We start from the raw sequence: 27353 nt of genomic DNA on the forward strand, positions 1-27353 counted from the left end.
CTATTCAGAGCTCCGAGAAGTATGTCAAGGAAGTATTTTTGGCAAAGGATTAAGTAAAACTCAATTGATATTCAAAGTCAGAACCTTATTCTAAGAAGGTGCCTAAACTAAAGGGATCAGAGCTAAAATTAAAGCCGATTCATTCGAGGAGAAGAGAATCTATTGACAGTATCTGTACCAACGTGTCTGCCCCTTGCATCTTTCAACTAGTAGCAAGCAAATTAAAACCTATTATGAGACCCAGACTTCCTCCCAGGTCATGTTAAAAGGCAGGATGGCAATTTTTTTCTTTTCTTAACGGGTATTCGTTCAGCACTTACTATGTGCCAGGCATTGTGCTAAGGGCTGGGGTTGGACAAGTCGCTCCGGTTGGACACAGACCGTGTCCCACGTGGGGCTCACAGCCTTAATCCCCATTTTACAGATGAGGTAACAGACGCAGAAAAGTTAAATGACTTGCCCGAGGTCACACGGCAGGCCAGTGGCAGAGCCCGGATTAGAACCCAGGTCTTTCTGACTTCCAGGCCCGTGCTCCATCCAGTAGGCCACGCCGCTTCTCAGATGTGATTAAACTCCTCTCGGTCAAGCAAAGGAGTAGGAATGAAAATGGATTCAGATGGAGCTGGTCTGCCAATTGGACACAGTCTATTTTTCAGGGGAATTAGACCATCTTTATTTCAAATGGGCCTTTTGCAGTGCGCAACACACCTTTCCTTATACCGGCTAACTCTGCGCCTCGAAAAGGAAGGTTACCGACGAAACCGTGGGGTCACACGCAGCTCTCCTGAGTCAATAACCCGAGGTTCCCGGTGATCGGAAAGGTTGCGGAGCTGGAAAGTGAAAAATCCTGCAAAGAGCAGTTTCTACAGAAGAGCTACATCGGCATTAAAAACAGAACCCTGCTCCTATTAGATAAATACAACAATTAAGCTACTTGCCTCATAAAACTAAGGGAGTGACATTTTAATTTAACTGATTCTGGTTTTAGATATGGAAGAAGTGATCCTTCAGAAGATGAGAAATTATACTCTCTGAGCAGTGTGGTTACCCATTACCCTATCTCTGATCTAAGCGGGTTGGGGGGGGGAGGGCGAGGAGGGGAAGCCTCGTCACGCCCACTGGCCCTCTCCGCGAACTCTGGCTTCTGTATCGTGAGCCAGATCTATTCGACGCGTTGCCTGATTTTACCTGAAAATTAGTTAAGGGGAGGAATTTCCTCTCTTGGAGAAACCGCTTTCAGGAGCAAGTTATATTTGCGATTAGGTATTTTTCTAAATAACGATAATAATAATAGTGGTATTTGTTAAGCGCTTACTATGTGCCAAGCGCTGTTCTAAGCACCGGGGGAGATACAACGTAATCAGGTTGACCCACGTGGGGCCCACAGTTTTACTCCCCACTCTACGGATGAGGTAACTGAGGAACCGAGACGGTAAGTAATAATGTTGGCATTTGTTAGGCGCTTACTATGGGCAGAGCACTGTTCTAAGCGCTGGGGTAGACACAGGGGAATCAGGTTGTCCCACGTGGGGCTCGCAGTCTTAATCCCCATTTTACAGATGAGGTAACTGAGGCCCAGAGAAGTGAAGTGACTTGCCCACAGTCACACGGCTGACAAGCGGCAGGGCCGGGATTCAAACCCATGACCTCTGACTCCAAAGCCCGGGCTCTTGCCACAGAGCCATGCTGCGGTAGGTGACTTGCCCAAGGTCACACAGCAGACAAGTGATGGATCCAGGATTAGAACTCACCGCCTCTGAATCCCAGGCCCGTGCTCTTTCCGCTAAGCCACGCCGCTTCAATTCTTAAAGATAATAATAACAATGTAGGTATCTGTTAAGCGCTTACTATGCGCAGAGCACTGTTCTAAGCGCGGGGGTAGATACAGGGTAACCAGGTTGTCCCACGTGAGGCTCACGGTCTTAATCCCCATTTGACGGATGAGGGAACTGAGGCCCAGAGAAGCGAAGTGACTTGCCCACAGTCACACAGCTGACAAGGGGCAGAGCCGGGATTCGAACCCATGACCTCTGACTCCCAAGCCCGGGCTCTTCCCACTGAGCCAGATGTCTTGGAGTACATTCTGAGCATCATGGCACAGCATCTGACCTCGACGGCATATTATCCGGTGAACGGGGGTGGGCTGCTGGATAGCAGTGGATCAGGGGTGCTTATTCAGAGAGCCCGGCAGCCGGAGCACGGTACTCCACGCTCGGGAGAGCGCGATTAAGTTATCAACCTAACTGGATACCTCGATTTAAAATCCGCGTGAAAAGATACCAGGAAGGAAAGACGGCACGCTGATTTTAGCACGACAATTTAATCGAAACAAATTCTGCACCCTTCCAGAGACCGAACAATCATAACCGCCGTATAAAACAAACATTAAAAAATGACCATTCCTTCAATTCCTCTAGGATCCGCGGATATTCACGGTACACTCGTTCGGTAACTCTAACTGAACCTTATGAAATGTATATTCACGTCTAAAGAACTACTTTAGAAGGCAGGCACTGTAAGTTCGTGGGGGGCAGGAAACATGCCAACCAACTCTGCTATATGGAACTCGCCCAAGCACTTAATACAGTGCTCTGCACACAGTAAGCGCTCGATACAATCGATCGATTGCCAAGGATCATCGGGTGAAAAGCTTTCAGTACGCGACAACTGCATCTGCGCCGAGGCAGATACGAGATCATCAAGTCCCACGCGGGGTTCCCGGTCTAAGCAGGAAGGAGGACGGGTGTTGAATCCCCATCCTGCAGATGACTGACTGAGGCGCAGAGAAGAGAAGGGACTTGCCCCAGGTCATACAGCGGACAAGTGGCAGAGCTGGAATTAAAACCCAGGTCCCCCGACTCTCAGATCCAGGCTCCTTCCACGAGGCTATGCCGCTTCTCAGTTACTTAAGCCTGATCAGAATAGTAAACCCGAGCTTCTCGATTCTTTTATTTAGCTACGGAGATGAAAGAACTGCAGTCTGGAGAAAGCTTTTTATTGCAAAATCACAAGTCCATGAAAAGAACTTGTATTTCGAGAGACACGACAAGGCGTGACCTGGTGAAAAGAGCAGGGGCCTCGGAGTCGGAGGACCCGGGTTCTGATCCCGGCTCCGTCCCTTGTCCGTCGTGTGACCTTGGGCAAGTCACAACTTCTCTGCTTCACGTGATTCAGTGCCTGCTCTCCCTCCCCCTTAGACTGTGAGTCCCTTGTGGAACAGGGACTGTGTTCGACTTGATCATCTTGTACCTACCCCGGCACTTAGTACAGTGCTGGGCACATAGTAAGCCCTTAACTATTACTATATTTGCACTAACTAAATGTGTACAGGGGTAGCATGAAACCTTAGGCTCTAAGGAGGCCACGCCACAATGAAGATACGGTGATAAGTGCTATTAGGCATTTCACTATTAAGATTTGTTCTCCAATCCATATAAAAATTGTCTAAAAAGTTAAGCAGTCTTTGTTTTACAGATTTCAAATTAAGGAACATTTCTAACTCAAGAAAGGTAAAAAAGGGATTTTTATGTCTATATCTTTATTGTACAGTTTTGTCATTATTCAAATTTAAGCTCCTTTTGACACGGGAGCTCAGTCATGACAGGTCAGAGTAACTTCATACTTTACCTCTCCTTCAAAAAAAAAAAAAAGAAAAATCCAAAAGAAAATGTTGGATGTGGATAGGAAACAGCTGCAGAGAAACTACGAGTGGTGCCATGCGACCTTGGGCAAGCATTTCAACTTCTCTGCCTAACATTTACTCCTCTAGAATATTAGCTGTACCCAACCTTCCTCAGAACGATCCTTCAGATCATCTTTATTCCCGCTCCTTCAACTCCTAACGAACGGGCACTAAATAAGCAAAATAAATCAAGGCTAGACGCTACAGGTAACTCAGTGATTCATTTTTTAATGCTATCGTACCCTTTGAATGCTAAAAGCTACATCTGATTTTTCTTTTTTATTTAACATCATCCTAAATCTCTTAAGCTCTCTGCAATGGGCGTTACCAAATTTCAGAGAAAAAAAACACTCACACTAATACCAGTACAACAAGACCACCACTTTACCAGCACTCAAGCAGCCAAGGCAGAGACCTCGGTTTCGCTGGTGCTCTAACTGTAGAGATTTGGGCAATTCATTTAAACCTCTCCACGCCTCAGTCTCTTCACTAGTAAAATGGGGAAATTCCTGACCCTCCACGTGCACGGGGATGTAATGAGGGCAAAATGAGATAAGGTGTAAGCACTCGTGCACTTGGGAAGAAAGACGCCATATAGATTTTTATAGGTATTTTCTTTAGCCCCACGGGAAGATAAAACTAGGCAATCCCCTCACAAGTCTTTATAAACGCCCAAAGGACTGCCATTTATCTACTGGGTTCGAACTTCTGCACAGATTACACTCGAGTCATCTGCTGCAACGCAAGAAGATGAGCCATTACAGACAAATAACCAGTGTGAAGTTATTCATTTAAATGCTCTTCTGTTCAGGACAGCTGGAGAAAGCCAACAGGAAAAAAAAAATCACAAGTCTAACGAGTGTATCAAGTTTTAGGGGTTTTTTTTTTTTTCAGTTTAACCCAATTTCTACCCCCAAATGTTTTAATGAATTAAACCTGAAAAAGGCAAGGGTGCATTTTCTCATTTATTTTTCTAGCATCTTCGCTGCTTAAACAGAATCACGCTCTATTAATTCTGTCCCGGTTAATGACTCAATTTGGCGCACCTACATTCCCTGACATCAAAAGAATCGACATGTACTTTGAAATGCACCACAAATATTTGTTCTCAGGTGGGATTTGGATTTTCAGTGGGACACACTCATGGACACAGCCTCACCCATCAGCGTCGTCGTATTCAAACCAAAAGACATTTCTACGGCTCTAGGGGATTTAAAAAGAAAAAGTCCAGGGTTGGTGTGGACCCCGGCGGTCCATTTTTGCTTATCTCTTGCGTGAGTGGATGCCGCCGTGATCGGATACCCTAAAGTTACACAAGACTGTTTCAGCATTGCTGTGTCAACGGCACCTGTGAGAGCCAATCCTTATTTAGCCATTTCGTTACATACAAATGTGAGAAAGGAGTAATGTTACTGAAGAAAAACCTGTCGTGCAGGGGTTATGGTATGTTAATCAAAGCAATTAAAGCTAAAATAACACCCCACACTTTTAAAATTTCAACCAGATTTTGAGCACAATTTAAAGAATAATAAAACCCGATAATTACCTAGATCACAGATGATATTGACTGCAGATTGCTGTTTGCCGCGCCTGGCACTTTTTCCACTTTTGCCTCTGTCTTACAATCCTCTCAGAGCTTCTGCTCCAAGAAACCGTTCCTTCCTCGACTGCCGAACGCCGGCCGGTCTCGCCTGCTGCGGTTGTCTCCCGGCGTTCAGACGAGATGCAGTATGATCTGCAGCTTTCCCGCCTCCTTAAAACTTTTCCTCTCCCCCCTCTTGGCCCTGGTGGTCCAATTTCAGCTGGCCGATAGCAGCTGCGGGGGGGAATCCTAGGACCGTCCGTTCTCTTCGCAGGTCACACCCAATGACGCTGTCCTGCGGGGAACAGAGCTTCGGTGCTAGAAGACTGATTTTGCTCCAAGACTTCATTGCGTGCGATCCTATCTTGCACCCGACATGGATCACGGTCCGTAAGAGGTGCCGACAGAACTACTCGAAGAGTAGGATGTGGAGTCTACGAACGTGCCGCCGGATCCAGGTGCTTTTTCATTTTTATGGCTCTAACCGCTTTGGTGATTCCCTTCGAGGATGGGATCCGTGCCAGGTCTCTGCACACTGGTAGAGTTTCTCTTTTACAGGGTTTCATCTTCAACAGAGAGTGTGTCTAGGAGAATACTAGAGTCGGGATGCATCCCTTCGGGATCCCCTCCCGGCTGTGATGAGGCTGAAGCCACCTTCGCTCTTCAGAGGGATTGGGATGACACGCACGGGGACCGTATAACTTCTTTAACGATGTACAGATGTTCTTGGCGGTCTGCAGAGTTCTGGATCTCTGCCGCTTCGGTGTGCCACCACCTGTCGCACTTGTTCCTTAATCTGATTTATAAGTTGCAACGTAGTTTTTGTTTTTTTTTTTTTAAAAAAAAAAGGTGTCGGGACAGTACTCGCTCTGCTCCAAAATAAATTATCCCCGGGTCATCTGACTCAAACTCAGGCCCGTGGCCTGCAGGCTCCGGGTGGGCCGGGAACGTGTCTACCGACTCTGTCACACTGTACTTTCCCATGCGCTCAGCACAGTGCTCTGCCCACGGTAAGCGCTCAATAAACACCATCGATTGGTTCACCGAACCAATCTCGGTGACTTCACCTGGGCCAGCTGGGTACCTCGGCGATGCTGGGGAAAAACGCTCCCCTGTTCTTTCGTGCTGCTGTTTCGAGCTGCTCCGGTACTGCCGGGCAGCCCCTTGCAGACGTCTTCATTCTCCGGGAACTCAACACTTAGCCGTGCTGGGCGGTTTGGAGGCCACTTTTTGCTGAACTGATTATACTTCGGGCTCACCCCGGCTGTACATCAGGGACCACGGTCTGTCTGGCGTCCTGCTCCACGCGGGACAACTATGATCCTTATACCCTTCAGGTCCTCGTTCCATACTACGATGTAGTCAATGAGATGCCACTGTTTAGGGGCAGCAGGGCTGTTTGGCTTTTGCCTTCCGGGAGTAAGACGGGGTTGGGGATCACGAGCCGGCGTTGACGCATCCGGCAAAGAAAAGCAAGCCGTCGCTGTTTTGTCTAGCGATCCCACGTGGTCCAGTGTCGTTCTTCCGGGTTTGGGCGTGGCCACCGACTCAAACCCTAAAATCCCTCATTACAATCGGTCTGTCAAACGGTGGTGTTCCCGTGAACGAGTCCAGCTACCCCTTTGTAGAGATCTTCTTTTTCTTCACCACAACTCGTCCTACCTGGGGCGGGGGAGGGACGACGGTGACATGGGGTTTTGGCTTACAGGGGCAGGTACGGCATCATCAGACCGTCACTTATACCGCTGGGCAGATTCGGAAGGCCCGATACTAGTGATTGTCTGACTGCAAAACCAACCCCTGACGGTCACTGCTCGGAAGGGGGAAGACCTCACCGAAAGAAGGCACATCCAGCATCCGGCTGAGCTGTCCTTCAGCCGGCAACTGCTGCTCCGAGCGACTCTGTACCCGGTCAGTTCGTGGGCCTGTTTTTCTTTCAAGGCGACGACTGCTTTCGTGGTCACGTGATATCCTGGCATTCCACGAAGCGACGGGGGGTGGTTTTCTCAGCGTTATTTCCATGACAAGTTTTGGCAACCACGAGTGTACAGCTCAGCGCTCGCCGTCTACTGGTACACCCAATTTTGGAGGAGGGAGGCAAGTTTAGATGCAGTAAGAGAAAATGTAGAGGAGCCTTTGAGAGAGGGTGTAAAATCTGGGCCATTAGCAGCTCATCGACCTTGATCTGTCACTGTTAAAGGCAAGTGGATAAGTCCCGTAATAGGTAACTTAGGTCTCAACAGCGCTGGTTGGCATATAACATACATTTCTGCCCTACAAATTCTCCCCCCCCCAAGGTCTCGGGTGAAGTAGCTAGCCCTCTTCTCCGTTCCCTTCTTCTCCCCCACCCCCGTCCCACCCGCCGCTTCTCTTCCCCTCTTCTTTCCATTCCCCCTTCCCCTTCGATACTGCCTACTCTATTCCCCGCTCCTGCCTAAGGCCAGCAGAATCGGGATCATCTCCGTTTCACCGCCGGCCCGGGCGGCCTGGTAGATGGTCCAGCCGTGAGGCAGGCATCCGTCCCACCCACCGCAGGATTAGTCAGCCAGCCGAGCGGGGGCGCGGGGGCCGCTCCAGGGGAAGTTGAAGACCACAGGCGTGAGCAGGGGCAGAGGCTCCCTGGGATCCCGGGGCCTCCCCTCACACCTCCGATGGGCTCCGGAGCCCAAGTGGGACTCCACTGCTGGTCGGAGCCCTTCTGTGCCCCGGCCTAGCAGGCTCTGGAGGATGGAGTAGGCCTCTGCCCCTGAAAGCCAAAACCCTTTGAAGCCCTGGCCCACACGTGTGGCACCTCCACATGCCCAAAATGAGAAGTCGGCACCTTCCCCGGAAGCGACAACAGAGGAACTTTCGATTCAATATACCGCGAACCGAACACTTCGCCCTCCTTCCTAAACCTTCTTCTCACGGCCAGCACCACCACCCTCCCTTTCCCAGAAGTTTACCGGCTTGTGTCACCTCTGAGTCCTGTTTGTTTTTTTTTTCCTCAGATATTCAGTCTCTCGGTCCCGCCGATTCTTCCTCTACAGTGTTGAGTGAGTGAATCCACCCCTTCCTCTCCGCCCTCTGGGCCACCGTCCTGGTTCCGGCACTTATCGCGTCCCGGCTGAGTTATCGTCAAAAACAAAGGACAACTTTCCTCCTTACGTCAAGTCTCTCCCCTCCTCGGCCTTCCCTACGATATGGCCGTGCCTATCCTCCTTCCTAAAATACCATCCAGCACACATCACTCCCCTCCTCAGAAGCCTCCCACAGCTACCCGCTTTTCTTTCCGTGAAGAAAAAAAAAGCCTCAACCAGTGGCTTCACAGATCGCCTCCAGCACTCTCCCTTTTACTTACTGACTCCACTCTCCGTTTCTTGTTTGTCTTTTAATGGTATCTGTTAAGGGCTCCCTCTGTGCCAGGCACTGTACTAAGCACTACTTTACCGCCGCTCCCTGCAAGATAACCTATTAATCAATCCATCAATCCTGTTAACAGTGGGCAGACCGCTACTTGGAAGAGTGTAATTCGGTCAATGGACACCATCCCTGCCCTCAGAGACTTTACAGTGGAGCAGGGGAGACAGACGTGAAAATAAATTACAGGCCGGGGAAAGCGACAGTTTAAAATCTGTAAGGGTTGGGGGCGAGTATCCAAGTGCTAGGGTGACATGGAAGGGCTGAAGCGGAAGCAGTGTGTGGGGGGAGATGAGAGAAGAATCGGAGATGGAGGAGATGTGATTTCAACAGAGCTCTGAAGATGGGGAGAGCAGTGCCAGATGTGGAGGATGGAGTCCCGGGGGGGGGCGAGGGAAACAAGAGACGAGAACAAGACACAGTGAGGAGGAGGAAAATGTGCCAACTGGGGTCTAGTGGGGAAAGAGCTGACAGAGGTTTCTCTCTGACGCGGGGAGGAACGGACGACCGACCATCGGAGGCTTACGAGGAGCGAGGAGACGCGAGCAGGACGATCTCTGAGAAAAATGATCTGGACGGCAGAGTGAAGTACAGGCTAGAGGGAGGAGAGACTGGAGGTAGGGGAGGAGGCTGACGCAGTAGTCAAACTGGGATAGGATAAGCGCTTAGGCCAGCGTGGCGGCTGTTTGGACGGAGAAGAAGGGGCAGGTTCCGGAGACGTTGCAGAGAAAGAACCGACGGGATTCGGTGATGACTGACTGAATGTGGGGCTGAAAGAGAGAGAGCGGAATCAAGGATAAGGACCCCGCCTTCTTGCTCCTTGGTAACAGAGTCCAGCCCTTTCAAGGGGGCTGCCCCCATCCTCTCCTCCCCTCGACCCCACACCAGGGTCTAAAATGGCCACTCGACAATTCCCTACCCTAAAGAAGCAATCTGGTTCAGTCTGGAGCCACCACCAGACCGTGGGCTTGAAAAACACGGAGGAGGGTGACGGCGTCAACACTGCCGGGCGAGTCGGGAGAAGATTTAGGAGGGAAGATGAGTTTAGTTTGGGATACGGTGAGCCTTTGGTGCCAGCGGGGCTTCCGTGTAGCGATGCCCTGGAAGGAGATGCGAGAGCGCAGGCACGGATAGAGTTCAGGGTTGGCGAGGTAGTAGATTTGGGAGTCATCTGGGTAGGGATGGTGTAACTGAGGCCACGAGAGCAGGTGAACTCCCCAGGAAAATCAGCGTAGATTGAGAAAGGGGCCCAGAACCGAGCTCTGAAGGACGCTCATAATTACGGGGTGTGGGACAGGGGAAGAGCCAGCGGAAAAAAAAGTCCGAAAAGGAGTGGCCAGAGATGTAGGAGGAAAACCGGGGGAGGACGGCATCAGAGAACCCAAGATTAGACAGAGCTTCCAGGAGAAGGGGGCCGACCATAGCATCAAGAGCAGCTGAGAGGTCGAGGAGGATTAGGACAGAGTAGAATCCACTCTGTCAGATCTGGCAAGGTGACCTTAGAGAGAGCAGTTTCAGCACAGAAGAGGAGACGGAAGTCGAATCGCAGAGGGTCAAGGCGGGGGGGGGGGTTGGAGAATAATACTAATAACAATAATTATGGCATGTGTTAAGCGCTTACTATGTTCAAAGCGCTGGGAAGTGACAGGTGCCCTGAAACAAGGTAATGGGTAGATACAGGGAAGATAATCCCAGGTAATCCGGTTGTCCCACGTGGGGCTCGCGCTCAATCCCCAATTTCCAGACGAGGTAACTGAGGCACGGAGCAGTTAAGTGGCTTGCCCAAGGGCACACAGCTGACAAGCGACAGGATGAGAACGCACGTCCTCCGACTCCCCGGCCCGTGCTCTTTCCACCAAGCCACGGAGAAGAGGAAGTAGAGGTAGAGGGGGTAAACTTAATCAACCGATTGGGGCAGGAGGGAGATGGGGTGATAGCTGGACAGCGCAGTGGTCAGGAGAGGGGGTGGGGCGGGGGATGGGATGACATGGGTGCCTTTGAAAGACTGGGCGTGAGCGTCTCTGCCAGGCGTGAAACGACAACTGCAAACTCCCTCGCAACTCTCGTCCGACGCATTGTTCAGGCCTCCCCCGTCTGCGTGGAACTCTGTCCCTCCTCGAATCTGGGGATACATATCCCGCCCCATCTTCGGAGCACTCCTCAAAAGCGACCCCCTCCACGAAGCAGTCCCTGACTAATCTCCACCTTCCTGGTCACGTCACCCCGTGAGTCACCCTGGCCCTTGCATTTATCTCCTTATTTACATGCGCTCGCCTTTATTTCTTTCTATCCGCGGCGTTCAGTAATTACGGTGAAATCCTGAGGGCGGTCACCGCATCTTTTGCGTGTGTCGACGGGTCGCATTTACAGAGCGCTTACTTGCGTACCGAGCGCCGAAATAAGCACTTGGGAAAGTACAACGGAGTCGGTAGACGGGTTCCCCGCCCACAGCGAGTTTACGGTCCAGAGGGGGAGACAGACATCGACATGGGTAAATCACGGATCCGTACGTAAGTAGCGAGGGGCTGGGGTGAGGCGAATAAAGGGTGCAAATCCAAATGCAAGGGCGATACGGAGAGGAGCGGGAGAAGAGGAGATGAGGGTTTAGTCAGGGAAGGCCTCCTGGGGGAGACGCGCCTTTAATAAGGCTCTGAAGGTGGGGAGAGTGATGGTCTGTTGGATAGGAAGGGGGAAGGAGCTCCAGGCCGGAAGCGGGGCGTGGGCGAGGGGTCGGCGGCGAGATAAACGAGCTGGAGGTACGGTGGGTAGGTCGGCATTTGAGGAGCGTGTGCGGGCTGGGCCGTAGTAGGAAATCGGAGAGGTGAGGCGGGGGGGGGGGGGGGGGGGGCAGGGCGGTTGAGTGCTTTGAAGCCGACGGCGAAGAGCTGCTGTTTGACGCGGAGGTGGACGGGCGACCCCCGGAGGTTCCCGGGGAGCGGGGAGCCGCGGGGAACTGGGAGCCCCACGGGGGACAACCTGACGACCTCGCATCTACCCCGGCGCTCAGAACAGTGCTTGGCACGTGGCGAGCGCTTAACAAATACCAGAGTTGTTATTTATGATCAATAAACAGGAGGGAAAACAGGGATTTAACCCCGATTCGCAGATGAGGAACCCGAGGCACGGAGGCGCTCACAGTAATTACGGTACCTGTTAAGCGCTCACGACGTGCAAGGCGCTGTACTGAGCGCTGGGTGGATACAAGCAAATCGGGTGGGACACTTGGGCGATTTGCCCAAGGTCGCGCAACAGGCAAGCGGCAGAGCCGGGATTTCAGAACCCAGGTCCTCCGACCCATCTGCTTGGAGGCGATACCAGGGAGACCGAGTATTACACTGAATAAGTCGACCTAAACCCGTAATATCTAAAAGCGCCTCGGAACCACTCGTCTCCTGTAAATACACCACTCTGCACAGAGCACTCTACTAAACGCTCGGGAAAACACAAGCCTCTGTGCTCTTTAGGTGCCTTCAAACGCTAATAATAGCTGACGTGAGAGCTTTAGTGATACTCCTTCGAAAAGTGAATCCGACTCCAAGTTTGATAAAAGGGGAGTGATTGTCTCTCGCAAAACGTCACTCTGAATATGAGTCACCTAGAAATAGCTTGTCAACGCTATCGGACTAATACCCTTCGCCTACCCCGACCCTGACCAAAGCTCGGGCCTACCGCTGGCTTTTAAAGTGTGGAAAGTCTCTAGGACTAATCAAAGCGACGGGCAACGAAGAGGGATCGCGGTCCGATCTGATTGAAAAAACAGCGTGAGCCGAAAGGCCGCCTGAAGAGGCTACGCCCAAACCCGTCCAAGTGAAACTCAAACGGAGCCGGCAGAGGCGGAGGGAACGACTTCTCCGTACGCTTAGAGAGAACGGATTCACCGAGCATCGCTAACGTAGAAGGGGGAGTCGCCCATTGAGGAATACGGGCGGTGCAGACTAAGCAATCAGGGGCAAATTCTCGCAGGCCGTGCCAACTAGGGGGAGGGTAAAGGGGACAGAAGAGGATCGCTTCCGCCCCGAGGGACTGCGCCTGAAGGGGTGAAACTCTTAGTTTCACCTCCGCGGTCGTCTGGGCTGGCTCCCCTGGCCCTCTCGATAAAAGGAAAACCGTCTCAACGGCGGAGGCAGGGAACAGCACTTAGCACAGTGCTCCGCACACGGTAAACGCTCAACAAACACGAGCGAGCGAACGAATGAATTCTGGGCCCCGTGCGATGCTGGCCTCAAGCGGCCAATGTCAAGTTCCAACCATTTTCACTGACCATCCCTCTAGCCCCGCCCGTGTGACATCGGCGCTTAGAACAGTGCTTGGCACACGGTGAGCGCTTAAATAATAACGACGTCGGTATCCGTTAAGCGCTTACTACGTGCACAGCACTCTTCTAAGCGCTGGGGTAGATACAAGGTAATCAGGTTGTCCCACGTGAGGCCCACGGTCTTAATCCCCATTTGATAGACGAGGTCACTGAGGCACAGAGAAGTGAAGTGACTCGCCCACAGTCACACGGCTGACGAGTGGCGGAGCCGGGATTCGAACCCATGACCTCTGACTCCCAAGCCCGGGCTCCTTCCACGGAGCCACGCTGCTTCTCACTTTCCCAAGCACGTAGTGCAGTGCTCCGCGCACGGCAAGCACTCGGTAACTACCGTCGGTTGACGCGACGTCCCGGGGTTGATCATCACGATGGTATAGCGTGGCTCCGTGGAAAGGGCCCGGGCTTGGGAGTCCGAGGTCATGGGTTCGACTCCCGGCTCCGCCACTCGGCGGCTGTGCGACCGTGGGCGAGTCGCTTCACTTCTCTGTGCCTCCGTGACCTCATCTGTCAAACGGGGATTAACCGTGAGCCTCACGTGGGACCACCCGATTACCCTGCATCTCCCCCAGCGCTTAGAACATAGTAAGCGCTTAACAGATCCCAACATCACTACAGCAGAGTCGGTGGGTACATCCCCTGCCCCCAGGTTTACAGTCCAACGGGGTAGCGACGGTACGTACGCAAATAAGTGCTGCGTGTCCCCAGACCCACCTCTGAATGTGTCAACGGTCGCCCTCCCCGTTCTGCATACGTGCGCGTACTCGTCTGAACGGCCCCCTCTTCCAGATTAGACTGTGAGCCCCTCAGAGGGCAGGGACCGTCTCTCTCTGTTGCCCATCTGTCCATTCCAAGCGCTTAGTACAGTGCTCTGCACAGAGTAAGCGCTCAATAAAGACTATTGAATGAATGAGCATACCATTCCAGCTCAGCGTGTGGCCTGCGCAGCCCCCTCTCGAGCTCCGTGTGCGTGCCCGTGCATCCGTGTGGCCCTCTCACGACTTCCGGGGGTGCATCAGTCCCCCTCCAGTCTTGGGAGCGCGTGCGCGTCTGTGTGCCCCACTCCAGCCCCGGATGACTCGGTTTCTCTCTGGCCCCAGATGCCGGGGTGTCTCCCTCCAACCGGGCGTGTGTCTCCTACTCTCCGGACCCGGGCGTGGGTGAGTGTGAGTGTGTGTCTACCCCTCCCCTCTACCCTGCAAGCGTGTATGCGGATCCATAAACTCGGGGGGGGGGGGGGGGGTGTGGATATTTATATGCCAGCCCACACGAGTGTGAATTTTTTCCTCAGCCCCGGCCCTCCGGAATCCCATCCAAACGAGTTACGTTCAACACGAGAACTTGGCACCCCTCGGGTCTTTGCAGAATTTCAACTTGATCTATTATCTTCCCACGTGCCTTCTTCCTTCAATCCGTAATTTAAATTCCGTTGTAAAGCAACTTCTTCGAACCAAGGAAGTTTCCCTCAAGGAGCCGGCTTCTCCCAGAGCAAGGCAGATGGCGGATCGAAAAGCTTTACAAGAGTTTTGCTAGATCCCAACGGTAGGCTACAGGAATCCAAGAGCTTGCCTCATATATCAACGGCTGGATGACACAGGCCCCAGCTTCATAATCACAATAATGTTGGTATTTGTTAAGCGCTTACTATGTGCAGAGCGCCGTTCTAAGCGCTGGGGGAGATACAGGGTCATCGGGTGGTCCCACGTGAGGCTCACGGTTGGTCCCCATTTTACAGATGAGGGAACTGAGGCACAGAGAAGTGAAGCGACTTGCCCACGGTCACAGAGCTGACAAGGGGCAGAGCCGGGATTGGAACCCATGACCGTCTGTCCTTTTCATAGATCCTTTTTTTTTTTTTTTGTTTTTAAGTATATAGCTGTCCACGTCCACAGACTGCACTGCTGAGAAATTCCAGCGATGCTGTCGGAAGAATCTCTTCCACGCCAAGCCCCCGAAAATAACGGTAGGGCATTTTTAGGTGGCCCCTTGCCCATCTGGCCAGAGCACTGCACCATTAAGTGGGGCTGCTGAGAAACCCAGGGTACTCTCAAAATACCCTCGTCTTCCGCCTCGCTCGGGGGCCAGGACGGGGCTGCTTACGGAGGACCCGAGAGCTTTGGAGAGCGCCGAGGTAGACTCTACCCCCGTCAGGGCAGGCACCGGACTCGGATCTTCAGTCGAGGCGTGGGGTTGGGCTGTGCTGGCCACACTCTCTTGCCCAGTGCCCCCCGTGACCGGCAGCCACATCCGTTGGGAGACGGCCGGCCGGGACAGAGGAGGTGCGCTTTGGGGTCAGGGCACTGGATATTAGACTGTTCTCCCCCGATTAGACCGTAAGCCCGTCAAAGGGCAGGGACTGTATCTGTTGCCGATCTGTCCGTTCCAAGCGCTTAGTACAGTGCTCTGCACATAGTAAGCGCTCAGTAAATACTACTGAATGAATGGATATTTCTTTTTGGCGATCTCACCAGCAGCAGACCACTCCCGTGCCTCCCCATTTCTCGGGCCATCGTCGAGTACGGCACTCAGGTCGGTTGTGATTCAGTCATCCGCTCAAGCGATCGTACTTATCGAGCGCTAGCTGTGTGCAGAGCACCGTACTAAGCGCTCGGGAGAGTACAATATAACGAGAGACGCATCCGTTGTGTTGTAGCAAGGTTGGAGGGTCTTTCCCCTTTTAGCAAAAGGGGAGATTACTTACAACATCAAAACAGAAATAACAAAGAGGAAATGGAGGAAAGAAAAATAAGGTTCTGTACAGTCTGGTCCACGTGGAGATTTTGTAGTTACTAATCTGTCCTTTAAGAAAGGTTCCGGGGGCCACCTCTTCTACCCAAGCCCCCTTCCTTCTTGCGCCTCAGGAACAAGGCCCAGCCCGTTCAAGGGGCCTGCTCCCATCCTCCCCTCCCCTCAACCCGACACCAGGGTCTAAAATAGCCACTCGACAATTCCCTATCTTAAAGAAGCAGGCCGGTTCCGTCTGGAGCCACGAATAGATTCAGACGGCACTGACGCTTCAACGGGATGACAGAGGCCTACGGTGGGCCAGGCTACAGGTCCGAAGATCACGGGGCAACTTTCCCGGCCCGCGTCTCTGGTCCCCGGAAGAGTCGGAGGGGAACTTCGTGTCGTGACCCCGTCGGCCTCGTTGAAGCCGCGCGAGCAGGTGAGCTCCCAGAGGGAGCGAGTGTACTTTGAGAGAAGAGACGGGGACCCAGGGGAGAGCCTCGAGGGTCCCTCACAGGCAGAAGAGGAGTCAGAGAAAAAACGGAGAAGCAGCAGCCTGAGAGGGAAGAGGAGAACCAGGGGAGAAAGGTGTCGGGAAAGACCAAGATTAGACGGTGTTTCTAAGAGACGAGAGCGTAGTGTCAGAGAGGCAGTGTGGCTTATTGGAAAGAGCGTGGGCGTGGTATCACAGGATGTGGGTTCTAATCCTGCCTCTGCCACTCGTCTGCTCTGTGACCTTGGGCAAGCCACTTCATTCATTCATTCAATCGTGCTTATTGAGCGCTTACTGGACTAAGCGCTTGGAAAGTACAATTCGGCAACAGATACAGACAATCCCTACCCAACAGTGGGCTCACAGTCTAGCAGGGGGGAGAAAGACAACAAAACAAAAACACTTAACTTCTCTGTGCCTCAGTTACCTCATTAGTAAAATGGGGATTGAAGACTGTGAGCCCCACGTGGGACAACCTGATCACCTTCTATCTGCCCCGGTGCTTAGAGCGGTGCTTGGCACCTAGTAAGCGCTTAACAAATACCACTATTATTATTATTACCATCCCAGCTTCAGAGCGGTGTCTCAGCAACAGAATCCCTGACTGTGACAAACAACCAATGGTATTTACCGTAAAGTTCGCTACATGCAGAGTCCGGCACGTAGCCCGGCACGTTCCCTGCCGACGAGAAGCTTACAAGCTAGAGGGACGGCAGCAGTCCACCACTCTCTCTTGCTCCCCTTCACCTTCACTCCAAAGTGTTAACACTACTCAGCGGGGAGCCCCGGATGGAGGGCGGCACTTGAGCAACTGCGGGTGGCTCTCTCTGCTTCCAAGAGACCTAGAAGATCTCAAGTAAGAGCCTTAGATGGATCCAAAGCGTGAGAAGACTAACTCCATTTTGAGAAACTTCCCTAGTCCTCTGGCGCTCCCTCAATTGTTGCTCTGTTATTCGTTCCCCTTAGAGCTCACCTTCCCAGGCAAAATTTCCATCCCCACTTGACCCGGCCCCTCCTGGCCTGAACCCCAGGGCTGCGGCACCCCTGCCTGATAGCCAACTCTTTCTGAGAGGGGCAGGAATGGACTTACAGATAGAATCACACCCTAGGGCTGCTGGGCCTCCCCCGCCATGACTCCCTCCCATGCCAGTCAGTAAATCCGCATTATTTAATGAGCGCTTACTGTGTGCCGAGCACTGTACTAAGCACTTGAAACAACACGGCAATAACCGGACACGTTCCCTGCCCACAACGAACTATCCCAGGAGCTCAGAGACAACCGTGAACCCAAAGCACGAGTACGGGAGGGCCACGGTAACGTCTCCGCTCTCTCCGATCAACCGAGCGTTTACTCCGCGCTGAGCACCGTAATGAGCGTTTTGGAGAGCTCGGTATAGCCGAGTCGGGAGACAAGATCCCTACCCACGAGGAGCACGCAACTGGGGGTGGGAGAGAGGCAGCAAATGAATGACAGATGGGCGAAACGGCCGGCCCGGAGGGACGTGTACGTAAGTGCTGGGGGGGTGGATGTAGAGGAGAGATCCGAGTGCAGAGGGGATGCAGAACGGAGACAGAGTAGGGGAAACGGAAGGCTTAGCCGCAGAAGGCCTCTTGGAGGAGAGGTGGATGTAGGAGGGCCTTGAAGGTGGGGAGAGCGGCGGGCCGTTCAGACATAAAGGGTTAAGGAGTTCCGGGCCAGAGGGAACGAGGACACGGGGTCGGCGGAGAGATAGACGAGATCGAGGTTCAGTGAGTAGGCTGGTGTTGGAGGAGCCAAGTTGCAGGCTGGGCTGCAGCCAAGCCAAACTCAGGGGGCAAAGGCCGCCTTCTCCTACTGGGCCCATTTTTGACCCGGTTGGACTTGAGCTAGGCTTTACCTCCCCCACTGGTCCACCTCCGCTACTTATTTAGCAAAAAAGGAGGGGGGGGAGCCTGGGAGAACGGGGGGGGGGGGGGGCAGGGAGGGACAGTGGTCAGAGAGAAGAGGAAAATAAACTGAGAGCTACCTTAAAGGGAGCAAAAATAAAAACGTAACTTGAAAACTGACTGAGGACAGACGGCGAGTTGATAGAAATGCACCTGTGGACGCACGGAGACGTGCCCCGCGTCAAATCCACGGTGAAATCCACGGATTTGAGGGCAACGAGGACAGCCTGTCGGTCGTTTCTCGTACACAATAATTCCAGGGTTTTTCACTCTGCTGTACAGTTCCCAGAATAACTCAGGGGAAAGTTTCCACACGAACCCAGTTTAAATCTTCCGTTTAAACTACTAAGTCCAAGTGACTCGATGTCCCCGACAAAAATCCAAGCCATGGGGCCCAAGCCCCACACACGAACGGCCCAAGTCTACAACCTACCGTCACTCCCTCGAAGAGGGCCCCGGCAGAGGCTGAAGTTCTGGGGCCTACCTCGTGCCGCGATGGGCTCTGAGGTCAATTTGGGGCCCAACGTTTCCAAGACCTGAAAAGTTGGGCCCAGAACTGACCTCAATCTCATCAGAGCCCATCTCGGGGTGGCTCACGTGCCCTGTTGTCTCTATGAGGTCCCGAAAGTCATAGTCCCCGCTAGCACAGAGGTTTCACACGCGAGCAAATCACTGGCACCGTGACTGGAACACAATCCACAGGACGCTATCTAAAACACGGGGAAGAGGAGGAGGAGGAAGAGGAAACAAGCCAGCCTGAGCCCTGCCCTCCATTCCGCTGCCTGGGCCGGTACCCCAGGATCCCTTACACCCTTTCAATTCTTCCTCCGAAGAACAACTCTCCCAGCTGGTCTAAAATCCTAACTGCAGTCTTGAGCACACTCTCAGTGTCTCGATGAAGATACTTTTTCTCTTCTCCCATAAAATCAGCCGTGGTATCTCAACCGCTCACTCCCCCCGGCCAGCATGTGTCGTGACCCCCGATTTCAAGCAAGTCTTCTCGGATCGCTTCTCCCTTTCCCTTTAAATCCAACTCCCCAAACCCATTATCTGCTGTTGCTGCCTTCCTGTCACTCACTCCTTGATGTCCTCTACTCTAAAAACAGGCTCAAACATGCTACTGAAATCACATGATTCCAAAGAACTCTCCCCAGCCAAGTGCTAAGGCCGCTTCTCTAAATGTGTTCTGCACCTGACACCTTTGAATAGCTCGTTGTGGGCGGGGAACCGTGTCTACCGAGTTTGTGATTTTGCACTCTCCCAAGCGCTTAGTACAGTGCTCGGCACACAGTAAGCGCTCAGTAAATACAACCGATCGCGTCTCCCCCCTTCAACAGAATGCCATCTCCGGCTTCAACTCCGATCGCCCCTGATATTTACCGGCCGCCCGTGCGCAAAGCGCTCTCCCGGGACTATTCCGTAATGGCTTCCTTCCCGCTTTTCCGACTGGCCGCTTCGGTCGATCCTCTCTCGATCCTGTTTCTGTGTCTCTTCTTTACGGTATCCGTTAAAGCGCTTACTGCGTGCCAGGCGCTGTCCCAAGCGCCGGGGTAGGTACGAGCCCACCAGGTCAGACACAGTCCCTGTCCCATAGGAGGCTCACAGTCCTGTGGTTGTCGGCTGGGTGACCGCGGGCAAGTCACTTAACTTCTCTGTGCCTCAGTCACCTCATCTGTAAAATGGGGATTAAGACCCTGAGCCCCACGTGGGACAACCTGATTCCCCTGCGTCTACCCCAGCGCTTAGAACAGTGCTCTGCACATAGTAAGCGCTTAACGAATACCAACATTATTATTATTAATCCTCACTTTACAGATGAGAATCCACCCCACTGGTTCAAGCACCGACTGCCGCATCAGCCTCCTTACTGACCTCCCTGCCTCCAGCCTTTTCCCTCTCCAGTCCGTGCTTCGCTCGGACCAGAATATTCTTCTCAAAGGAAAAAAATAAATAAATAATTCCTCCACGCCGCCCCACGCCTCAAAAACCTCTAACGGTTGCCCACCTATTTCCACTTCGAGCGGAAACGTCTCTTCGTCAGCGTTAGGGCGCTCGATCGGGTCTCTCCTACCTATCCCCGCCCCTTTCCCACTACAGCCTCTAACACCAACCTACTTACTGGACTATGATCTCATCCGTCTCACTCCCTCCCTCCCCCTTCAAGTGCGACAGATCGCCGCTCTCCCCCTCTTCGCAGCCCTACTAAAATCCCGTCTCTTCCAGGAAGCCTTCCCTGACTACCCGCCGGTTTCCCCACCCTAGCATCCCACACCTGCACTCACAGCCCCGAGCACTTTGATACTCACCCCGCGTCCGTAATCCTTATACTCTGCCGCTCATCTGATCTGCCTTCCCTACAAGACTGTAAGCTCCTCGTGGGCAGGGATCACATCTATCAACCGTACTGTACTCTCCCAAGCAGTTAGTACAGTGCTCTGCTCAACAGGAAGCGCTCAGTCAATACTATAGATGGCTCGGGGGGGGGGGAATCTACGCACCAAACCCACCATAAAAGAAAAATCAGTCTATATCGCACAAACACCTGTGCACAAGCCCTTCTGTTAAAATAAGTATATTAAATACAATATAGCAGCCCTTCACATTTGAAGGGAAATCACAGATGGTGAAGTACACCTACGGTTCCCTCGAGGGACCGACGGAACCGACCACGCTATGCACGCATGAAGACTGGCCCTTACGTTCGCAGTCGAAGCGCTACGTGATCACTGGCGTTACGGGCTTGGGAGTCAGAGGTCATGGGTTCGAAGCCCGGCCCTGCCACTCGTCAGCTGTGTGACTGTGGACAAGTCGCTTAACTTCTCTGTGCCTCAGTCACCTCATCTGTAAAATGGGGATTAAGACCGTGAGCCTCACGTGGGACAACCTGACGACCCTGTACCTACCCCAGCGCTCAGAACGGTGCTCTGCACGTAGTAAGCGCTTAACAAATACCAACATTATTTTCTTTTTCGGAGTGAGAGAGAGGCGCAAGGGGAAGGGTGGGAGCGAGCTCACCGCTCCACTCCACTCCCCCCGTCCAGCGGCTCCGCCTTCAGACCGGGGAAGCGACCTGAAGAGCGCTCGACACGGATGAGTGAGTTCAACGGGAGTCTGGGACAGGGGGAAATCAAACGAGCATTTTAGAAAATCAGTCGTACCCCGGGACCAAGTACAGCCCTGGTCCTGCGGTATCTGAAAGAATTGTAGAGACGCACCAGGAAGCGAAGGGCCAGCCCACAAGGCTATCCCTTTTGGCCTGGGGTGATGGAAGCAAAACTATTCTGCCCATCTTTCCTCTTAAGGAACACAAAGGGATTTGCAAAAACCCCGTCTAGATGAGTTTGAGGAGCAAAACGAAGAACAGGGGTTAAAATCGCTCGACCGAAGTAACCGAATGAAACGGCGACTTTCAGGTCTTGGGTCTCTGGCTCCCAGCGTGACGGTTCACCCGCTATTTGGCCACAGTAGGTCTTCAGAGCCCCCTGATCAATCGGTCAATGGCATTTACTGAGCGCTCACCGTGTGCAGAACACTGTATTGAGCGCCCGGGAGAGCACAGTACCTGAGGTTCTAAAAACTAGCAGGCTGGGAAACTGACACACTCGCAGAGGGCCACATAAACCCCTGTGGTATTTCTGTGGCATAACACGGCCTCTCACTTTTCTCACCAGACATCAGACATACACACGGGCAAGATGTCTGTCCACCTCGAGTCCCAGAGACCCGGTCCTTCCCCTTAAGAGGACACGGCCCAGGCTCCAAGAAGCAGAGCGGCACGAGGGCTTTAACGCCCGAGGCCTTGGACACGTGTTCACACAGCACCCCTTTCAGGACACGGGCGAGAAACTTTATGAAAACAGCAGCCAAGGGTTTCATTCACCTTAGTCCTTTTATATTCTGATGATGTTTTCCACACCTGATTTCGCGAATTCCCAATACTCTACCTCACCTCTCCAAACAAAAACACCCTGAGATCCGCTATCATGCGATTTTTCACTAAGTATCTCTGGCCAGAATGCTGTTAGGGAATTAAGGAGAATCCATTCAACGGTACCAATCCGTTTGGAGGTAGTGCGCCACGGTATCGGAAGAGACGGCGTGTGCGCGCGCACGTGCACCGGACACAGGAGCTCGGGAAAATAATCTACCCTAGTTCTCCCATCATGTGAGGAGAACACGGATTATAGCAAAACTAGGTGCACTGTGACGCAAGTTTTCCTTAGAGCAGGGTTTTGCGAGAATGCAATCCCCATGGTCTAGGACAACCGAGCATAGGCTAGATTTAAAGAGCACTTTTCCTTCAGAGTACTACTGAAATTATTTTCACATCTCTCATTAATTATCAGGGATTTCCTTTCTCTAAAAAGGTTGCTGGAGTATCATTCACCCTCAACGTTCTTGGGAAACAGGTAGGGCTCTGTTAGGGTATTCACTTTATAGACGAATAAATCCCACCAAACCAATTACAACTTGACCTAGATCGCGGTCAGCGGCAGAGCCGATACTAGGAGCCGGGTCTCATAATTCCTATTCCAGTGCTCTATCTGTTCCCAGCCCTGGATTTTAAGCTTACTTTAAAAACAAAAATATCCAGTCGCTGCCAGATTGAGAATGAGAAATACATCATATACTTTTCCCCATTTCTGTGTCCATTAGGTGTTCTTCTCCTGTTGTTCCATTGGTTATTATTCCCCTCTGGTTCTGAAATCTAACGTTAGTCTGCCTATCCGTCGTCTTTACGTGAACGCGTGCACATCCTGGTGCTGGTGAGTTTGCGCCTTGAAGTTCATAGCCCCGTCCTCCATTTAGTCCTGGTAGATGTTTCTAAGTCTCTGGGAGTGTACATTCCCTCTGTGTGCACCATAACTTGAGGGCTCCGTTTCTGTGTGTAAGCACATTCCTGTATGGATGTGTTCTTACCTGTTCACGTGGGAAGAGTCAGAATATCTATTTGGGTGTACGTGTGCATGCACTGGCTTACGTGTCCATTTGAGGGCAGGGATATCTTCTACTTTTATTGTTTGCTCCCAAGCGCCTACTGCTTTGCAGAGAGTAGGAGCTCAATAAACGGGAACGATGGTGCACGCGAGCGTGTACGGTGAGATCCGGCAGACCGTGCGCACGGCGGGTTGCATCTCCGCATTTAACGAGTCCGTGAGGCGCGTGGGAGAATGCACTCGGGTGGATGTATTTTCACCCCAAACGGCAGCACGGCCCAGTGGAGAGAGCACGGGCCTGCAAGTCAGACGACCTGGGTTCTACTCCCGGCTCCGTCAGCGTCGTGTGGCCTTGGGCCAGTCACTTAAATTCTCTGGACCTCGGTAAGAAAGGGGAGTAAATCCTACTCCCTCCTACTTAGACCGTGAGCCCCGCGTGGGACACGACCCGTGTCCGACCTGATTTTCTTGTAGCCAACCCAGCCCTTAGTACGGTGCAGGGCACATAATCACCACTTAAGTACTGATATTATCATCATATACGAATGTTGGGGGTACAACAGAGAGGGGTGAAATGAGAGTGCTGGGGCATAACTATCTTGCCCTCACCTGCCCTTATATACATGGGCGAGAAAGTGAGAAACAGTGATGCACGTGGGTGTTTGTGTGTCTGATGAGTGCTTTTTTCCCCATTCCTCAATAACTGAGAGGGGAAGCCTCCTTTCCCCGATCACTGTGCTGCCAAACCTGACCCTTTCTGCATCATTTCCAGCAAAACACACTCTCTCCCTCTTCCCTCCCCCCACCCCCACCCCCCATCGGAGTGTCAAGGCCTGCTAGGGCAGCAGAAACGTGAAGAACTTTTGGCGACGGGTGCCGTTAGCTCCTCTTTGGGGACAAAAGGACGACAGGCCCCGAGAAGGGAGAACCCCGGCCGGGTTCGGGGCAAGACGGATCGAGGCGAGTGAGCCCCCAGAGGGAGCAGAGGCCACCTGGCCCCGAACTCCGACACACAGGTACCGGGGAAGGAGAAAAGGAGGTTAATGGGGATGGAAGGGGAAAGGAGGGGGAGAGAAGAAGCGTGCTTCTCCCCGCTGGGCTTTGCGGTACAATTGCAGCACTGTTTGGCTCCGCTGCCCGCCTCTCCGAAGAAGGTGAATCGCCGAACTGTTGTGCTTTCCAAGCGCTCAGTGCAGCCCGGCGCTTGGCACATAGTAAGGGCTCAACAGACGCCACCATCATCATCACAGTGCTCCGCACACAGTAACCGCTCAATAAATACGACTGAACGAACGAACGAAGGTGTTTCCAGGGAGCCTCCTTCCGCCTATTTTGCCGTCTGGCTCGGGCCCCGAAACGCCGTCGGGCCGAGCTGTTATTCTTCCAGTGAGGCACGGCAGGCGGAGGGTCGGAGAATCCACCAGCTGGGTGTCCTTTTCTTTCTTCTGGATTATCGGAAGTGCACGCACACCCCCCCCCCACACCCCCGTGCGGGACAATCAGCAGTCGGGAAGCCCCCTGCGAACCGTACCAGCTCATCGGAAGGCTAGGAACTTAATGGCAAGCCCTCTCTGCCGCCCACCCCGCAAATCCCGCTTCCCCCCGCCAAAAAAAACTCGTTATAGTGATATATTTTTAAATGCCACTATATGCAGCACAACCCAGAAGAGCACCAAATTAATGACGGCCAAAGATCATGCCCTAATCGATACTTCTGCATACGTAAGATCGTTTTGCGATAAGTCTCTGGGCTCAAAAATACACTAGCGAAGCTGACATCTGCCTATAAATTGTCCTTAGCACCTGGCATCTTGTTTAAGAATCTGGACAAACACACGAAAGCATTTACAAAATACTCTCTCTCGCAAACATACACTACCCTGAGACCTACGGCATGAAATTTAGAGCACCGATAGGTTTCGGTGATAATATCTGGACGCTCACTGTATTGAATAGAGGCCTCGGTACTTTCTACCCCCCCCCCCCCCATAAAGTCGAGTGGATTTCGAAAAGAGGCTTTTAAGAGTTCCCTGTAGGGGAAGGAATCTAAGCCACGCCGGTTTTTGTTATTGTTCTTAAAAAAAAAACCCAACTTCCTCCCCTTTCCAACTTTGGTTTTTTTTTCCCTCGATCAGACTTTCTCCCGAAGAACAGAGCTGACCGTCCCGCAGTTCACCTCTTCCTCCTTTATAGCATCCCCTTTTTGAGGATGCGAACGGAGAAAAGGCCCAAGAAGAGAGGAGGTGGAAAAGGAAAGGCAGGAGAAGGGGCTGGAACAGAAACCGGAGGGAGAAGGAAACGGGTACGGGGGAGCGAGCACACTGCCTAACCGACCCCCCGAGGAACCACAAAAATCAAGCGTTAAAGATTCCGGGACTAGAAACGAGAGTAGAGTCTGCGACTTCTGCCCACCCGACCCCACCAGATGTCCCAAACCAGCCCACTGCGAGCGCAGTTTCTTCTCCCGCAAGACGTTAAGGCCGATTCGCTCGCCCCTAGGGATTTTCAGGTTTTTTCGTGTGTGTGTGCGATACGGCGTTCGACGTTTTAACGTAAGGACTGGCGAGTATCCATCGTTTACTTGGAACAGAAAGAGCACGTTTTCCTCGGATGATCCTAACCTCCCCCCCCCATCCCGATTAGAGCCGGGCCGGCTCCGTAATTTCCGATCGAGAGTTTTAATCGTGGTTTTTCCTTGTTTGGGGTAGTGGTGTTCCCCCCCCCCCCCCCCCCGCCCCAATTGCCTCTTCAGCCAGGTAGGGGCTGGGGGAAGAGCAGAGGCGTGGGTTTGGAGGGAGAGGGGAAGGTGCGCTACCGAAATGGGATCGAAAAGTTACACGAACCCGGGTGTGTGTGTGAGTGTGTGCGTGCGGGTCGGGGAGGTCGAATCGGGGGAGGAAATCTGAGAGATCCGGCTCGAGGGGAAGAAAAGGAAGCGGGGAGGGGCCGGGGGGGGGGGGCAAGGTGGGAGCGGCGGGGGGGCCGCCGATACTCACTCGGCTGTACCAGATGCTGAGGCGGGCCGGGGCCAGGACGGCGAAGAGAGCCCTGTGAGGGGCTGCCTGGACGTGGCACGGCTCCGCCGGGCTCCCCGGCGGACAGAGGAGCCTCTTGGGCCAACCGCTCAGGAAATACATGTCCGCCGGCGGCCTCGGTGCCCTCACCGGGGCCGAGCTGGTCCCTCCCGCACGCGCGCGCGCGCTCCCCGCGCATCCAGCCCGCTTCCCGGCGGGGCGGGCGCAGTCGGGGGGCGCCCCCCGCCCCCGGCCCCTCAGCGGCCGCGGGCCGGGCCGAGCCGAGCCGGGCCGGGCCGAGCCGAGGCGGTTTGGCTCGCTCCCTCCCCGGCTCCGGCGGGGGTGGGGGCGGGCGGAGCGGCGCGGGAGGGAGGGAGGGAGGGAAGGAGGGAGGGAGGGAGGGAGGGAGGGAGGGAGGGAGGGAGGAGAAGAGGGGAGGCCAGGCGGCCTCCGGCCCCGCCCCTTCCTTGCGGCGTCGCGTCAGCACGGCCCCGGCAAGCCACCCGAACGGCCGAGGAGCCGAACGGCCGAGGAGCCGAACGGCCGAGCGCCGCACCGCGCCCGTCCCCCCGTTTCTTCGGCCCCGCCGCCCTTTCCTCGGCCTCTGACGTCAGCACGCTCTCGGGAGGGCGGGGCCAGTCCCAGCCCCTCCCCCTTGCGGCCACCCCTCCCTTCCATCTACGAAAACGGCGGGGGGGAAAACGGACGGAAGGACGAGCCCACTGCGACCCCCGGGGGGGATATTAGCGACTCTTCATTCATTCATTCATTCAATAGCATTTATTGAGCGCTTACTACGTGCAGAGCACTGTACTAAGCGCTTGGAATGGACAAATCGGCAACAGATAGAGACAGGCCCTGCCCACTGACTATCTGATGAGTCCCAGGACCGGAGAGCGTAGAAGACCCCCCCCCCGGCTCTGGTTGATGGGTAATACTAATGATAATAATAATAATGATGATGTTGGTATCTGTTAAGCGCTTACTGTGTGCAGAGCGCCGTTCTAAGCGCTGGGGGAGATACAGGGTCATCGGGTTGTCCCACGTGAGGCTCACAGTTAATCCCCATTTTACAGATGGGGTAACTGAGGCCCAGAGAATAATAATTATGTTGGTATTTGTTAAGCGCTTACTATGTGCCAAGCGCTGGGGGAGGTACAGGGTCATCAGGTAGTCCCACGTGAGGCTCACAGTTAACCCCCATTTTACAGATGAGGTGACTGAGGCACAGAGAAGTGAAGCGACTCGCCCACGGTCACACAGCTGACAAGTGGCGGAGCC

General features: G+C 53.4%; 1 protein-coding gene across 2 annotated transcripts in view; it reads right to left on the bottom strand.

Moving 5' to 3' along the window:
- The window catches only part of RIC1 (RIC1 homolog, RAB6A GEF complex partner 1), a 116051-nt gene extending 89766 nt beyond the window's left edge, over nucleotides 1-26285 (bottom strand). Inside the window, exons 1-2 of one of the 2 annotated variants that reach the window (XM_029054959.1) lie at nucleotides 26055-26139; nucleotides 5229-7455 (exon numbers count right to left, since the gene is read on the bottom strand). Coding sequence is in view for 1 of the 2 variants with exons in the window: in XM_029054958.2 (XP_028910791.1) it covers nucleotides 26055-26195 (141 nt within the window). In the remaining variant the exon portion in view is untranslated. Of the gene's footprint in view, nucleotides 1-5228; nucleotides 7456-26054 lie in introns of both variants that reach the window. The other variant, XM_029054958.2, reaches the window with a different exon arrangement.
- Between the last annotated feature and the right edge of the window lie 1068 nt (nucleotides 26286-27353).

This window comes from Ornithorhynchus anatinus, chromosome X5, assembly GCF_004115215.2.
Source record: "Ornithorhynchus anatinus isolate Pmale09 chromosome X5, mOrnAna1.pri.v4, whole genome shotgun sequence".
Taxonomy (NCBI): domain Eukaryota; kingdom Metazoa; phylum Chordata; class Mammalia; order Monotremata; family Ornithorhynchidae; genus Ornithorhynchus; species Ornithorhynchus anatinus.